This window comes from Neolamprologus multifasciatus, chromosome 5 (genome assembly GCF_963576455.1).
Source record: "Neolamprologus multifasciatus chromosome 5, fNeoMul1.2, whole genome shotgun sequence".
Lineage (NCBI taxonomy): Eukaryota > Metazoa > Chordata > Actinopteri > Cichliformes > Cichlidae > Neolamprologus > Neolamprologus multifasciatus.
Window position 1 is genome coordinate 33443294 of NC_140443.1, and position 16964 is coordinate 33460257.

Genomic DNA, 16964 nt, shown 5'->3' on the forward strand with positions numbered 1-16964 from the left:
GTAAATAAAGTTCTTAAAAATAAATAAATAAATAATTAAGGATGCAACGTTACCAATTTTTTCAAACCGATACGATACCGATACTTGGATCTGAGTACTTGCTGATACTGAGTACAAAAACCGATACTTCTACCACACACACACAAACACAGCCAGTGGATTTTCTCTTGACATTTTTCATCGCTTTTCCAAAACCTGAGTTAAAGTTGGCTATTCCGGTCCACACTGCTGACATTTTGTTTAGCCTAGCTACAGCAGCCTCCAGTTTCTCTTTTTTATCTGGAGCCGCCAGTCTCACTCGCCTAACCCTGTGCCTGTTTAAGCGCGGGATGTCCCCCTAGTGACCAATCTAAAAAACTACAACAGAAATGACCAGCCACCCTCTGACTAATGAAATAAGTTAGTATCGGTTCATGGTATCGGTTAACTTTTACGAGTATGAGTACACACACATTTTACAGTATCGGCCCCGATACCCGATACCAGTATCGGTATCGGTGCATCCCTATAAATAATAATAATAATAAAAAAAGAAATAAATTTTTTTTTGACTTTCAAGCAGAGAAATCTACCCCCTGGTGGCCATCAGAAACACTGCAAGCTTAACCTGTTAACGTCTACCAGTCACCTGTGACCTGTTCTCATCCAGATGCTTATATAGATTTTTTTCCTGCATGGCATTAGTCAGTGGTAATCCTACAACCTAGTTTAGGTGCATGCAAAATAGTTGATTTTAAAAGTTACAGCTAGTTTTGGTGCTTGTTTAGCATGTAGCTAAAATGCAAGCTGATCCTAGTCCTTCCGCGAAGTTGTTCAGCAGTGACCTGATGAATGTTAAGCTGTTAAGGCATTGCACTGACCTCATTTTAAACCCATCTTTTATATTCAGGTTCAAAATATTTTGATTTCAGTTTGAGATTTTTTAAAACTTTGCTGCTGCTTTGAGTATTACTACATGATTCCTCTAATACTATGATGCATTTCAGTGGTCTCATTATGTGACTGGTCTGTTTAATGGATGTAAACATGGCTGAAGATGCTCCGTGACAGCAGTCTTCATTGTGTTTCCTGTACCTGGATGAGGGCCAAGTTCCCCATGATCATCTTCCACATGTCCTTGGCTGTGTCCATGTGCCCAATATTAGCCTGAAAAACACATAAGAACGAAAACGTTATCATGACCGTGTGTAAGTAGCTGTGTGTGTTTGTGGGTGCGTGGGGGGATACAGAGTGTTCACAGTCTGTTGCCTCTTGGTCCCATCAGAACAATAGGGCGTCAGTTCTCTGGACAAAGACACTCTGATCTGATCCCCCACCCTGCGGCCGACTCCACTTATCTCATCTCTCCTCTTTCACATACACACCCTTAAACACACACACACACTGATGGTCTTGTGCATCAAGTGGCTACAGTGGCTACAGTGGGCTACTGTGAACCCAGATCAATGATCCTAATGCCCATCCACAGTGAGGGGACACAAACAGACAATCTCCTCTTCCTCTTTGTCCTCGCTCGTTTGCATATGCAGAAGGAAGGGAGACAGCTGGATACATGAAAATCGCTCGTGAGGACATCACTTCATCCTTGGTTCTTCATTGAAAAGTGTATGAACTGCATGATCCCACTGCATGACTCAAGATACCTTCCAGAGCTTTAAATATTTTGTGTTACCTAATCTGTGAATTTAGTGTAATGCCACGTGAGATATGGCTTTCACCTTTAATTTTGTCTCTAACGTTTATCCTCTGCCAGAGTGTTTGTCAATCACTCGTTAAAGTGATTTTCCCTGAACTTGTACTAACGTTTCTACATGAATAAAGTTTAAATGATTGGTGAAGATCCACAGCCAAACCCATAGAGATGCTTTCACCAGTAGGCGTGTGTGTGTGGTTGGTATTGTGGTGGTTTGATTCAGACAACATAGCTTCACAAAGCGCCTGTGTATACTCTTCTAACTGACTGATTAACTTTTAGGGTTGTTAGAGTTGTCAGTTCCTTTATAAGTGCAATCTGCAGTGTTGGGAAGGTTACTTTTAAAATGTATTCCATTACAGATTACAGAATACATGCCCCAAAATGTATTCTGTAATGTATTCCGTTACGTTACTCAATGACAGTAACGTATTCTGAATACTTTGGATTACTTAATATATTATCATGCTGTTTACAACTACATGAATGTGATTTATTACTGTTACTGAAGGTCCGCGGCTCCGAACCGTAGTAAAGGGACCTCTGGCCAATACGTCGGGTTCTGTGTCGGCTCGTAGCCGAAAACTAGCTTTACTTTGTTGTCTGGGTCAACTCTGCTTGCGAGAGACAAAGAGAGGTGTTGAAAGGCTGCTCCAACGGAACTTATTGTTTTTGGAGGAAAACACGAACACGGTGTACAGTCGAGTCTTAATAGCTTACTTACAACTGGGCTCGTCAGGCACTCTTCTTGGCTGCAGTGGTTATTATTATATTTACATGCTTCCAGCTCCTGTTTTTGCTCGATGACAGCTCGTACTTTTCCTTTTTCTCCCTCCCTCGCTCACAGACACATAACGTGTATGGCAGTCCATTCTCCCTGCAGCACGGACTACACTGCCTATGATGCTACATTCTTTAGAGCTATACCTGTAGCATTCTGCCTATTAGCTTAGCACAACAACAACAAAAAGGCCTCTCTCACCCAGGAAACACACAGAGAGAGAGCGTCACCCTGTAACCATGGCAACCGTAACGCTGCTGCCTGGAACAACAGAACGTAGCTGTCAAACAAAACCCAAACAGTCCTGACCCGCCACAATATGAAACAGGAAAGTACCGCCGTGTAATCCATTAATTTCAACAAAGTAACTGTATTCTAAATACCACATTTTTAAACGGTAACTGTAACGGAATACAGTTACTCATATTTTGTATTTTAAATACGTAACGCCGGTACATGTATTCCGTTACTCCCCAACACTGCCAATCTGTTCTACTTTCTTTGTGTCCCGACTGCGAACTTGTGAGAACAAATCAGAGCTCAGAGATGTAAATAGATGCTAGCTGTAATAAATCTAAAAAAAAAAAGCGAAGAGCTACTCAAAATGGTTTAACAGAAAATAGCGTTGTCCAGTGGCTGGTGGTGTTATTCTGGTGTTGCAGACAACAAAGCACTGTTTTATCAAAAGCATTTGCGCGATTGGTGTCTGTCTTTGGCTAATGATCCACAAAACACCTCACAAGTTTTGGTTGAGATCAGACAACTAAAAGTTCCAAACACCGGAACAACTCACGTGTTTGTGGCTGCTAGCTTATTTGACCTAACAATACACAGACTGGAATTCACCCACTCTGCCTATCAAAGGCAAACCCACATACCAAAGTAGTTAAATGAAAAAACAAAACAAAACAGGATTGAGAAAAAGCAGGATGGTCTCTATGCCTTAGTGCGTCCGTGTGAAGCATTACTCATCCTCTTACATTTCACATAGTCTTGCAGCATCCAGTTAATCTGGCACTAAAACAACTGGTCTTACATGACAATCAAGTTTGCAGCAATGTGCGTCAATATAACTCGTGCATCTGCCAGATACGAAGCGTTAGAGTCACGAACACATGCACCACGCCCATCAGTAAGTATGTGCGTGCACGCCAGCTGCTACGACAGTCGTGCTGTCACTCAGGGTGGGAAGATGGCCACGAATGCTGATAAGAAGGTTTAAGGCAAACAGATAAAACTGAGCCAAACAGCTGTGCAACTCCACATATGACTTTCCTTAAAACCTTGGAGCGTAATATAAGAGCCTCAGTTTCAAAGAATATATCTTGATGCAATAAAAGCTGCGAGGCTTTTGAATTTCCTAACCACATTTCCCTTTAGAACAACATGTAAACTGACAGAGTACACAGACGACACACAGAAATTCTCAGAAACATAGCCTGGCGTTATGTGATGATGTGTGATAATGATGCCAAATCCTTAGCTGTGTGTGTCTGTGTGTGTGTGTGTGTGTGTGTGTGTGTGTGTGTGTGTGTGTGTGTGTGTGTGTGTGTGTGTGTGTGTGTGTGTGTGTGTGTGTGTGTAGGAGGCTGGATTAATGGTGTTGGGATCATCAGAGAGATGTTAAAGTGATTCATAGATGACATAACATGGATATCCTAAAATTCAAAAGCAGCACCATGTTTTTCAGCTGCTGGCATTCACTCTTATTTAATAAATACAGAGCAAGTCTGCAGTTTCCAGCTCTGAATCCTGAACATACATGAGTTGAGTATACAGGGAAACAGCGACTGTTGTTGCCATTGTAATCTCTGATAACACTTTGCAATTTTTCCCAACTTTCTTTGCAATGCAGGTGGTGCTGGCAATCCTTCAACGATCATACATAATCAATTAGGCCCAATTATATTCAACAGAACTGAGAAAACAGCTGCTTATTTCCTCATTCCTTAATCGCCTCAGTAAATAGGTTAAAAAAGTCCAAAGGGAAAAAAATCAAAAAGGAACCACAGTCATGTGAACTGAAAACTCCGACAGCCAGCCAGTACTGGGGATTACATGATTTTTTTCAGTTATAAGCGCATTAGGAAACTTACAGTGGTCTTAATCTGCTCATAATTAGCGGCGGCGTGGAAAGAAACGTGGTCCTGCTGAGGCCAGCCAGCAGAGAGCTAACAGTAATGTCTCAGGACAAGCACCAGGGTCGGGTCTACTTTGTGAAGATGGATGTGAGAAAAGTGAAAACTTTGCAGACTAAAGAAAGAATCGATGCAAAAGTCTGTTTTATTTATTTCCACGTAGATGCATGTAACGTTATTATGACTAATGCATTTTGTGTTTTCATTACTTTGAATACAGCCAATCGAACTACACAACGTTGGTTCAATCAGTGCTGAAGCTCTGACAAATCATCACTACTTCCACTTCCCAATATGACAGTTATTAACCATTATACACTGGGCTCTGAATTAAAACAGAAATAAAATAGAAAGTAAAGCAAATCATTACAAAAATCTGTTGAAGTTTGAACCTTAAATCAGCATCAACGGTGTTTCCTCAAATATTCAACTTTTCCCGGTTGTTTTCCTCTTTCGTTGGGCTCTTACTGACAAAATATGGAAATTATAAATATATAAAACCTCTGCAAAGTGCAGTTTTAAGTAGTACACCTGCAAATCATATTCAACAATTCTGCATCTGAAACCTTTGCTGTAGCCACCAATTGACAGGTTAAACCAACTGGTGTATTTAGGAGGTGATGACATAAACAAGATTTAAAGATTTAGCTTTAGCTTGGAGCAGAATGAGTTAGTACACTGGAGCAATTTTCCAGAACAAATTTGCAAACATATGACTTTTTTTTTGCAGCGTGGATAAGAAGTCACAGGTTTCCCACAGGCTAGTGGAAAGAATGTGAGGATTGGTGCAATTAAGAGCACTACTGGACTTATTAAAAAAATGTAAGTTTTGTTGCTAACCCCTGGTTACCTGCTAGCTATGTACAATGTGAAATGGTATTGTTAGCTCACAGATAGCAAAGCAGTAAGAATTGCCTTTAGTATCAAACTGCAGTCACAGAATCACTGCACCTTCACAAACAAAAGCATGTGACTGTATACATTTGGCTATGAATGGCTAGATGGGTAACTAGCTGAAATTAGAGCTACTAAGAACTTTGGTATCTGTGAAACACTATAAGCAGCTAATAGTTAACCAAATGTTATATGACAATATGTTATTAAGGTTTCACGTTATGTGACTCCTAACCATGTGACGTTAACTTATTTTTATTGTGGGTGTGTGACAACATAGGGTCGAGCAAATAAAGTAGCATTTACACAGGCCTAGAGAGCAGCCCATCACCCTCTGGCAACTGCTGGTTACAAGGAGCAAATAAGTGTTCTGCAACCAGTTGGAAAGTGGTTGCAGAACAATCAGTGTGTATTCCTGAACGGTTGGAGAAAACTTCCTTGCAGTTGCTATCGATTTCCATGGTACTGACGCTGTGAAAATTGCGACACAAACAGGAATGAAGACCATTTGCCTTCAGCTTAATTTCACCTAGCGAAAGGCAGCAACCTCCAGCAATAACTCCTCAGACAATTGGAAATACTCATTTTTCCCTCACAACTGGTGGTTTTATGAAGTCCAATATGACAGAAAGTTCATGTCGCATTATGCAAGAAAGCTCTTAAATTATCTCCCAGCTCCAACAGTGATGTGAAACTGGGTTGAGCTATACCAACATATTCTGAGAATTCAATCAATTTTTAGCTACTAGATCAAGGGAAAACATTTTTAGTTCAAATTACTTGATATTTGGAGTTCACGTCTTCAGGCAGAGGTAAAAAACTTCCATTCACCTTTAAACAACCTGCTAACCCAGGTGAACAAGCTAGATGGGGTGTGTGAGGAATGTGAGGAATCAGTTTGTCTGAAACCTATGTCACAACATGACCTCTGAACCTACGCACAATCAGGTTTGAGGGGTCTGACAGTGACCATTGGTCTGGCAATAGATTGAACAACTATTAAAGAAAATTCAATGCAACTTAAAGTAAACAAATCCAAAATTTATACCTCAGTTACTCATCACTGCTAGGACAGCCTTTCAATATAAGATAAAAGGTCATGGAAGACGTGCAACCTGTAACAGGCTAGTAGTCTGAGGTGGAAACAAACAAACAAGTTTCTTACCGCTGTAGAAAGTCTGGAGGCCAGCGTCATCTCCAAGTTGCCTTTAAGCCCCAGCAGTGCAGGAACTAGGATGAAAACCTCAGACACATCGGTGAACACCGTCCAGTGCTGCAATGACATAGCAAAACATTATTATCAGCACCACAACATTAACACAGCGCACACTCTGCCATACTGAAACAGGTTCACGGCCACACAAAATGCTGTCCCCCGCATAGATAGAGGTTAGCTGCAGTTCAGAGCAGACTGTCTCTGGGTCTGTGCAACCTTTAATATTGATTTAGAGGTGAAACAACTCCTGCATTAAAGAGCAGAAAGTCTGCCTCTATAGACCTTTCACACTATGTATCATGCCAGCTCCCTCTTAACAAGAACAAGGGCAGTAAAACCTAAAGCTGAAATGATTAATCACTCTCCTACTTTAGCTTGCATTCTGTTTTCCTTCTCTATCACCTTTACCCACCATCTCCTGTAGCGTAAACACAGGGACTGTCTCATGTCTCTGTGTAATCATAATACTATACACATTTATATTTATATCAAAATCTGTACTGTACAAGATATTCCAGAATAAAAGCTGACTGCAACCTCGGTATTCTTTCACCCCAACCGGTCGCAGCAGGTGGCCCCGCCCCTCCCTGAGCCTGGTTCTGCCGGAGGTTTCTTCCTGTTAAAAGGGAGTTTTTCCTTCCCACTGTCGCCAAAGTGCTTACTCATAGGGGGTCATATGATTGTTGGGTTTTTCTCTGTATCTATTATTGTACGATCTACTGTGCAATATAAAGCGCCTTGAGGCGACTGTTGTTGTGATTTGGCGCTATATAAATAAAACCGAATTGAACTGAATATTTTTTGACCAGATCTTGTTCTCCACACGGCCGTTTCCCCATCCAGTGCCACACAAATGGAAACACAGTGCAGCTAAACAGCATCAGTAAGATAGATGGGACTGAATATTTAGAAGCCAAGTGAACTAGATGATTAGCAACTCTTAAAGGCAAAGCATTATGTTAATTTCCAGTTTAGCCGTTTTAGCTCCCTCACACCTAAGCCAACTCTCTTCTCATTGGTTAAAGATACCCAATCTCATTGATATCATCAGGCAAATGCTAAACCTGAACACTGTTATGGCTTGTAGGATTACTTGTACATATGGTACTCTGATTATCTGAAACTTTGCCCGTGTTTAATATGAGCACCACTGTAATCTATTATATAGTATTCATACGATAGAAAATAAGGAAAAGCAAAATATTTCTCAGTGCTCTGCCCTCCTCATGGGGACCCTCTGTGACACATAACACAGCATGAGTGTACAAAACATCCGACTGAATTAATAGAGTAAAGCCAAAGCCCACTGCATCATGTACCATAGTAAAAATAGTTTGATATTACTTGTGCCTACTTTAGTGCTTCAGCATCTGGTCATTCATTGCCAGGGGTGCGCTTGCTTGCTCAGCTCTTACCGCAGCATAAAAAAAGCTACATTTTGCTGTACACACTACTCCGAGAAAGTCAGCCAGCAGCTCATCTATCTAAATCAGCTGTGAAGGTAGTGGACTAGCTGGACAGAGCCACAAATAAGGGAACGAGTAAGGGAACAAGACTGCTCAGCTGTGTATCCAGTAGATGGTCTGAAATTACATTTACAGCTAGTATTATTAGGCCTGACCTTCGATAACCTGGTCCCTGGCTGCTGGCCAGTCCTCGAGAGGTGGGTTCCCTGTAACTCCCTCTGTGAACTTCTCCCTCCATTAGACTTCATGCAGCGATAGCAGATTTGCGGTCTACTGTGGCCAGAAACAAAGCTATTGCTGAGGCTAAGGCCATCAATTTATCTCCAGTCAAAGTGCTTATCATAGGTGCCGGTCCCACTGGCCCCCAGCACTTACAGTCCAGTCTAACCCGAGCGGAATCAATATTCACTGAGGCTGACACCGAGCAGAAAAGAAAGAGGGGAAAACAGATGCTGAAGCTGCAAGACAACACTGCTGGCCTGCATTTCTCACACAGAGGTCTAATGTGTGTGCTCGCTAGGTTGCTCCCACCAGATGTACAGCACTGATAAGGAGTGCCGCCTACACTCGTACGCTCGTGTTGTCTTTAGAGGTGGTGGTTGAACTCCTTCTGCCTATCCCTTTAGCTGTCGTTAAGCCAAGCAGAGCTCGTTTCCAACAACCAGCCTCTCAGCTTGGCTCACTGCCCTCTGCCAACCCGACAGCCTTGTGAGCACTTCTCTCTTCTTTCATAGCTGTATGTTTTCAAGCTTTCCTTCTGTCTCACTGGCCTATCTTCCTCTTTGCCTCCCCTGTGGTGATATATGTTGTTTTCTCCATGGAACGCTGGCTCGGAGCCAAACAAACCCTCCCTCCTCGCTTCTAAGAACTCGACTGGAGAACCGCAGTACCTCTGTGTACAGACCTATAGGAGCTCTGGTATGCAAGCCCCGCAAGGGTCAGGATGCCCAGTTGAGAAACGTGACCTTTTATTTTATTTGTGATAACTGTACTTGCTGTGTTGAGCGGGACGCCGAACCCCGATGGCATGCAATGTCAACGCAACTCCAGCAGCGTCACAGACACTACAGCAGGTGGTGTCTGTTTCGTTTTTCTGTTGCTGCAGCATGGATGGTACAGTCAGGGTCTAGTTTATCTGTATAAACTGATATCTGCATTTAGAGAAGGAGAATATGTAGGGCAAGCTACCAGAGGAATCTGTAGTCTATATGTAGTTTTACCGAGCAGGTTTTGGCTGCATGAATGGAAAGAGTCCAAGTGGGGAGCAAAAGAAAGTCAAAACTCCATCTCAAAACCATCAGCTATCATCACATGGTAATTTACCTCTTTTTAGATTTCTATGAATTTTGAAAGGAAAATCAAACACAGTCCCCACAGTTCAACCTAGATAATGCTTTCGCAGGCCTGAGCCTGGTTCTGCTGGAGGTTTCTTCCTGTTATGAAGGGAGTTTGCTGCTCATACAGGCTTGTATGATTGCTGGGGTTTTCTATCTATTATTGTGGAGGCTTGGCCTTACGATACAAAGTGACTTGAGGCTGGTAATGTTGGGATATGATGCCATATCAATAAAACTGAACTGAACTGAATTGTTTGGGACCAGATAAGAAGGGCTGGGGTGGAAAGCCTGAACTCTGTGATGAGGGGGGGAGCAAATACACAGCCTAGGATCAAAGGTTCCTCAGGATCTTTCACACTGTGAAAGATTAATCAACACAAAAGCACTCTAACCCACTAATCCTGTCCATCCCTATCACTCACATCCTAACCAAGCAGCTATCAGGGATATGGTCACGTTTTAAGAGCTGCGAGCTGATAACATTGTTAATGACCGTCACGTCATCAGCATTACAAGCAGAAGTCACCAAAATAAAACAACTACTCATAACAAGCAGTCGGTCACTGCAATAGGGAGGGCAGAAGTTTAGAAACATATGCTTACATGGGGTTATTAAATTGTGATTGTTAAGATTTTGGTGATTTTGTTCAGACAAATTCTGGAAAAAATAGAAAAATAGCATACTGTGGTGTGAATTTAAGTAGTGTCTGATTAAGCTATGGAAACCAAAGTCTGGGTATGAAGCTAGAAGCTGAAGAGACGATTCAGTTTGAGGGAATTAAGCCCACGTTCTGGTTTGAAAGTGACTCCTGTGTGAAAACCAAGCAAGTGATGTGGTTGGACCAAAATGGTATCTGGTGGGTAGTGAAGGCTTGGCCAGAGTTAAACCTTTGTGTGGACTATGATTTCCTGTTTACTGGCTGCTGTATTTTTAGACCATGTGTCTTTGAGGCTGAAGCTGTGTTCTGTTCTTTTTCCTCTTTTTTGGTGTTTCAGTCTACAGACACCGCACACCAGGCCAGACGGCTAACTCTGAGGCAGACAAACACACGCGGATGATTATCATAACACACAACACTGGACACGCATATTTGCTTTTGTCTTTTTTCAGCCTTTTGTTTGTAGATTGATTGCTCAAATGATGAAATCTTATGTGACTGTGAGTAAGTGTGCGTGTGTTTCAAAATAACAAAAATCACCCATTTGGCCTTGGACTCCGACATCCCCAAGAAAACTAGCACTGCGTGACCTTTCCAAACCACACGTAACCTTCAGTCCAACTGAGCAGGTCAGTCCTGGGTTCCCGGCCCTGCCAATGAGAGACTGACAGTTTTAGGTCATTTGCCTGCCAAGTCACTAAGCACAACTATGCAGACGTCTCACTCCTCTATACCAGTTGGACAATCCTTTCTGGGCCAACCTTGTGAGGGAAAAAGGCCAGAAAACTCTGTGCGTGTGTGGTAGATGGTCAAAGTGACCAGGATTTAAGAGGTCAAAGAGCCAATATAGAAAGTGACACAGAAAGTCGAGTATACAAGTGTCCAAACCACAGCTTTTAAACTCGGGCCAGGCAGACACATTAACTAAAGGTTCAGGCATCCCAGAAGAAAAGCTTGCTACTGGCTATAGTGCTTTCTTTGTCTCATAACCAATATATCATCTTTGGAACTGGAGATTACTTTTTATTCTAACCTCCAGGATAAATAAGGGGTAAACAAATGAACCAAAAGAACAAACAAATTATTCTGTCTAATTTGAGAACAATCCAAGAAACACAAGAACAGCAAGACCCAAATGACTTTGAATTTTATCCACAGAGAGAAACTTCTGAACTCAGGCGAGCTAGTTAAGTTCTCCTGGATCACTTTATCTCATCTGATAATCAAATAAAGATCTGTGCTTTACTTGTCTGCATAAATTAGCTCCTTATTTAGCGAGACAAATAAAGATCAGTGCAGCAAGAAAACAGACCTGCCTCGTGTTTTAGCATCAAGTTAAAACTTGTTCTATTCACGCTTTGGCAAAAAAGAGTTTTCCAACACGAGAAACTACATCTACTTTTTCATCAGCTTCATATACATTAGGTATTGGGGCTCGACCTAACCCTAAGCACGTGACCTCAGAAAGTTATGCTCACTTATAGCCGAGGATCAACTGCAGTCCCAACGAGAGAGAGAGAGAGAGTGAGATAGAGTTAGACAACTACCTTCCTGCAAGGACAGGGGGGATTAGCTGAGTTAGCGTTTCATGGTGTCATGGGGGGAATTAGGCAGCCAGACGACCTGCTGGATGCTCAGCCGACCTCAATGGAACTGCAGTGAGAAGCCTCGCATCTTAATGCAGCCATTTCTTTCAGCTATTTACTCTCAGGTACAAGAGTGCTAGACCAGCAGGGAGGGATACGGCCCTCTACCTTCTGTGTGAGCTTGTTTCCAGTCACACCTCTGAAAGAATGGTGCACTGAGTGTTTTGGAAATTAAAGAGAACGCAGCAGCATGGTGCCTAAGTTGAGGCAGCATGAAAACTTTTTTGACCTCAAACCTCTGCATTCTTGGTTTAGCGAGGATACCTAACCACATGGTAATAGAGGCCTTGGCGCTGAATTGTATTTTGTTTTTACTCCGACTCTAGCTCAGCTGTAGTACGCTGCCATTTCAGGTGCTCAAAGAAAGTAAACTTATTCCCCCGCCTCCCCCCTCCTGTCTGTTCTGAGTTTCTGGGGTCCACCATGTTGGCATCAGCGTGTGTGTACAGTTTGCCCAGACCTGGCGGACTGACACGGCCGGCTTCATCTGCATTCCAAGCGGACTTCAGATAAATATATGACCTGTCAAAATGACATTTCTACAGAGCACATTTGGATCCTCTCAGAACAAAGGCAGTGACTCATCAGTCCTATTCTTCTTTAAAGGCCGAGTGGATCATATAGCTCCCCGGCTGTGCACTGCTATGCAAATACCGTCTATTGTTTCTTGTACTTTATGTGAGATTTTGAAAAGAGGTGTGTGTGTGTGTGATGACTCGTTAGAAGACACACCAGTGTGTACCAGTATGCGCCAGCCACAGGGACAGTCAGCCCAGCCGCTGAGGAGAAAATGTTATGTAAATACCCCCACGGTGTCTGATAACTGCCCCATACACACATCCCCAAAGACAGGCAACCAGATAGGCCACCAGCACGATGACTGACACACGCCAAGGCAAACCGGCCTTGTGCACTAGATCATTCAAATGTTTCACGTGCGAGCCTATCCCATAAGTGTGACTACACATGGCCTGCTTGGTGCAGTGGATCTGCTGAGAAAAACAGCTGTGAAATGAAATGTAAATGCCTGCGAGGAAAAGTTGGGGTTGTGCATTGACACCAGACTTTTTGCACATTCCAACAGCCAAACCCCTGTCAATGCAAAAAACAAAACAAAAACTTTTTAAAGAGTAAACACAGGATTAACCAGCCTTGGTTCTTTTTTCTTAGTTGCCAATTACGTTGTGTAAGAAATCTCACTCACCTGGACGATGTCTAGCACCATCCCTGCTGCCACCGTCCCGAACCCGGCCAGCAAGAAGGGGAAGACCACCTGCAGTCCGATGGAAAAGGAGGTCTCCTTGAGGGGCGCTGTTGGTTCGGGGCTCTGATCGGTGCTGGTGTCATCACTCTCGTTGCTCTGGCTCGCATTCTCCAGGAGAGCATCCTCCTCTCGCTGACCTTTGGCATTGGCCCGACAGTCCATGGCCACCACAATCTCCGACCTCTCGTCATTCTCCCCAGTCTCATTTACTCGCTCGGGGAAAGATGTGACCTCGGTGAGCTCAAACTCATCCCCGGTCACCGGGCTCACTTCTTCGGGGCCCTTGGTCAGGATCACCGGGTGGACGGTGCAGTTGGAGTTGAGGAAGGCCGAAGTGAGGGGGCCTCCCTCCTTCTTCATCTCAATGGCCCCAGAGGACATGTCGATGTCGGGGAGCTTTTCTTGTTCTTTCGACCAAAGTACCATGCGGAAGCCTTTGAAGACAGTGGGCTTGATAAGAAAAGGTCAGCGTGCCTCAGCCTAACGGTTTTGTGGGAAAGTCAGAACTGACCACCGGATCTGGTTTTGAACCTGATCAGTCCAACTGATTTATCCCATTAAAGAGGCCGACAAGGTGTGGAGGTCGGTCATAAAGACTGGGAGAAAAACACTCTGCCAGAAAAAACCTGCAGCGAGGCACATGCAGCCGTGCGTCTGCAAAGCCCGTGTTCCTGTCGGTGCTTCGGGAGCAGAACCAGTATGTTCTCCATTCACTGCAAGGTGCTCAGGTTAGGCCAGCAAAAAACAGAAGACATACTGGTTCAACATAGAAAAGGATAGAAAACAACAGGGAGGGGACTCACCACAGAAATCCCCTGCAGTCAGCTGCAAACAGTCCTTTGCAGTTCAGTACAAGCTGGAAAAATATGTCAATCAGAGACCTGCAGTGGCACCGGTCATGCTGTCAGTCTGCTGTCCATGTGAGACTGGTCGCTGCACAGGGCTCCAAACGTCTCACTTTACACCACGTGGCCGCTGGACAGTTTTCAAATGTGATATTTAAAGGTCTCAGTATGAGGATTGAATTACCAACAGTGGAAAAGTATCTCTCCAACCAGAGTGGACCGTCACCTGGGGAAAGAATGAATATCATTACTTATTTGGTCTTAAATAAAATCATTTTCCAGCAATACTCCACGTCTATTTCCAAAAATCTCTAAGCAGCAGGGCAGCTTTTACTGCTCTGATCAAAATATTCATAAATCAAAAATTCCAAAAAGTTACAAACCAACATTCAGATCTAACTGGTGAGAGGACAGAGACACTGTGCGGTGGTGTTTAGGCTTGGATGTTGCAGCTCGTCATATTCAGATGTTAAAATAAATAAAGAGGACAGAAAATCACTGTTAGGCACTAACTTCACCGTGGGTACCACAAATGCCCCGTCAGCCCTACTAATAGATCAGTATAGCCGCAAACAATTGTTTGCTCTCCCCTCCATTAAAGCAGTGCTGAGCAGAGCCCAACAGTGAGTTTAAAAACAGTTTCATCCAGCGCCAAATTTCCTCCCGGTGGCTAAAAATATTCCACCATTAACAGAGGCGCTGCGCACATCCTCTGCAAGCACAGCTTCCAACCACAGCAGCGCAACAACGACCACTGTCGCGATTTTCAAAGTAAAAAACACCCCTCACTTTACCCGTGAGCCCAGAGTGCCGTTGTTGTGCCAAAAAGTGATTGTCTGCCAAAAAGTGATTGCTCGTATTTAAACTGCTATAAGTAACTTGTTGGCCTATAATATGTTAAACACATGTCAAATGTATCCCTTATGGATGACACAAAGTCATATTGAGCCACAAACAACATTCGTGTAACAAGGTAGAAGCCGCAATCAGTTTTTGGCAGTGACTTTTATATAACCTTTATTTATGCAGTTAAAAAATGTCATTAACATTAAAAATGTCTTTTGTAAGAGTGAGCTGGCCAAGAGGACAGCAGAAATGCCAACAAATATTACAGTAGTTCTGTAAAAATATTTTAAGTGGGGATAAAGGACCGGATTGGCTATAATGTAAGTATATTAACACAGAGTTGTAAAGATACTTGAAAAACAGATATTTTTTTTTATTTCTATATGTAACCCCTTTGAAATCCCTGTTCACCGAAGTCTATTTATGAACATACGTAAAGATATTACACAGAAAAAATACACAGAAACACTGGAAATCCGTTTTTAGCACAACACCATCAGCTTAAACTCCCCAACTCTTAAACTCACTGCAGCAGACAGGAGTGTAACAAACAGTAACACAACAGAGATCCCCTTCAAACATCAGAACCAACCTCATGTACCGAGCGTGGACACACATGTCATTCACACCGACATGAACTACTTGTATCAACAGAAGTAAGCAGCAGGTAAAGCAAAGCATTCAGTGCCGCTTTAATTAAAACAATGATGTCAGCTACTGACATAAACTGCTCTATTATTCAACTCAGTGTGGTGATGAAGCCTGTTGAAAAAATACCATCACCAATCTATGACGCGATCCTTGGTAGATCAGGTCACGGTCCACCCGTTTTTACTTCACATAATAAAGCAGCTTTTACTCTGAAGGCCTTTCTTTTACCTTCCAGTGTTGCTGCTGCTGACTTGAAGCAGCTTTCCTCTGACTGCAAGTTGCGACATCCGCACGGACTTTCCCGGCTCAAACAATCCTCTGCTTAGTAGTCAGGACCAACACCACCCGAACCCAACATGGCAAAGGCGTAAATTAGTGCTCCCCTGGTCAGGGCTGAATAGACGAGCCCCGCTATTCTGTTCTGCTTCTCATTTAAACGAGGGCAGAGGGCTCTCTGTTCCATCGCCGGGCTGGAGCCCATGTCACTGCCACTGTAACCACGAGTGTTAAACTCGTGAAAAATTGTGTCCCCCCCCCCCCCCCCCCCTAAAAAAGAGAAAAAAAGTAATCATTCTTCACCATCACCATAGCTGAGGTACAAGCTGCGGCTTTGCAGTTTGAGTCTCGAATGACACATCCCGGTGGAAATGTGCACATTAAAATAAGTAATGTAAAAATAAATACATACATAAAAAAGCTCACGGTTGCTTACCTCTGAGTGCCAGCGGTCCTCGGTGTGAGGGGCGGACAGACCGGAGTGATGATCTGTATGAGTACAGGGACTCCGTGTGCCCGGCTGAATTTATCCTCCACCTCTTGTTAACGCGCTCAGGCTTGTGAGGCGTGGAAGCCGGTACGCACGCCTTATGTGCGGTACCGGCTCTGCACAGCTGATTTAAAGGTTAATGTTAGTTAATGGTTAAGCCCTGCCCTCTGTGCGGCTCCAGTCTGCCCGTTACATTGTACACATGCAGTGCCCCACGCCGCCCGGCTGCCTGGATGCGCATCTATAATACACGCGCACGGTGCAGGGGGCCAGGAAGCCACTAGGCGGGCCCTCTTTCCACAATCTGGATAGTCGATATAGACCCCCGCCCCACCTTTACCTCCCTCCCCTACATTACCGACCTTCCACCCCTCTGGTTTCCATTGCGCACAAGCCCCCCCACAACCTCTACCCCGTGCGTGCCCATGCCGTGCCAGTCTCTTCCACAAGCCACTAATTTACTACCACCGCGCGGAGACTGCAGTTTTAGTTTAACAGTAGAGCTTGATTTCTCAATGAATGGGCTGGCAGGGGTATGAGTCTGGGGCAAATTTAGTCACTGATCCACCACCATGGAAAGGACAGCTTGCATAAGTGAAAGTTTTGAAATGTCACCAATGTGACCTAAAGCAGGAACGGTTAGAACTGATATGGTTGTAAAATGTGTAAAGATGACACAAAACCCCACATTATTTTAAAATATACAGAGTACTGCATCATTATTATGATACTACTACAATATTTATTTTAAAACCTGTAATG

General features: G+C 43.5%; 1 protein-coding gene and 1 long non-coding RNA gene across 4 annotated transcripts in view; one reads left to right on the forward strand and one right to left on the reverse strand.

Moving 5' to 3' along the window:
* slc41a1 (solute carrier family 41 member 1) overlaps positions 1 to 16484 on the reverse strand; it is a 29467-nt gene extending 12983 nt beyond the window's left edge. Inside the window, exons 1-4 of one of the 3 annotated variants that reach the window (XM_085159292.1) lie at positions 16149 to 16484; positions 13035 to 14165; positions 6672 to 6779; positions 1075 to 1146 (exon numbers count right to left, since the gene is read on the reverse strand). In XM_085159292.1, coding sequence (XP_085015418.1) covers positions 1075 to 1146; positions 6672 to 6779; positions 13035 to 13520 — 666 coding nt within the window. In that variant the 5' untranslated portion in view covers positions 13521 to 14165; positions 16149 to 16484. Of the gene's footprint in view, positions 1 to 1074; positions 1147 to 6671; positions 6780 to 13034; positions 14166 to 14322; positions 14818 to 15664; positions 15978 to 16148 lie in introns of those variants that run through there. The other 2 variants (XM_085159293.1, XM_085159294.1) reach the window with 2 other exon arrangements.
* On the forward strand, positions 937 to 11556 carry LOC146519163 (uncharacterized). Its single transcript, XR_014874064.1, has 2 exons — positions 937 to 2247; positions 2341 to 11556. It is a non-coding gene; the product is annotated as an uncharacterized LOC146519163 (long non-coding RNA).
* Positions 16485 to 16964: the final 480 nt, after the last annotated feature.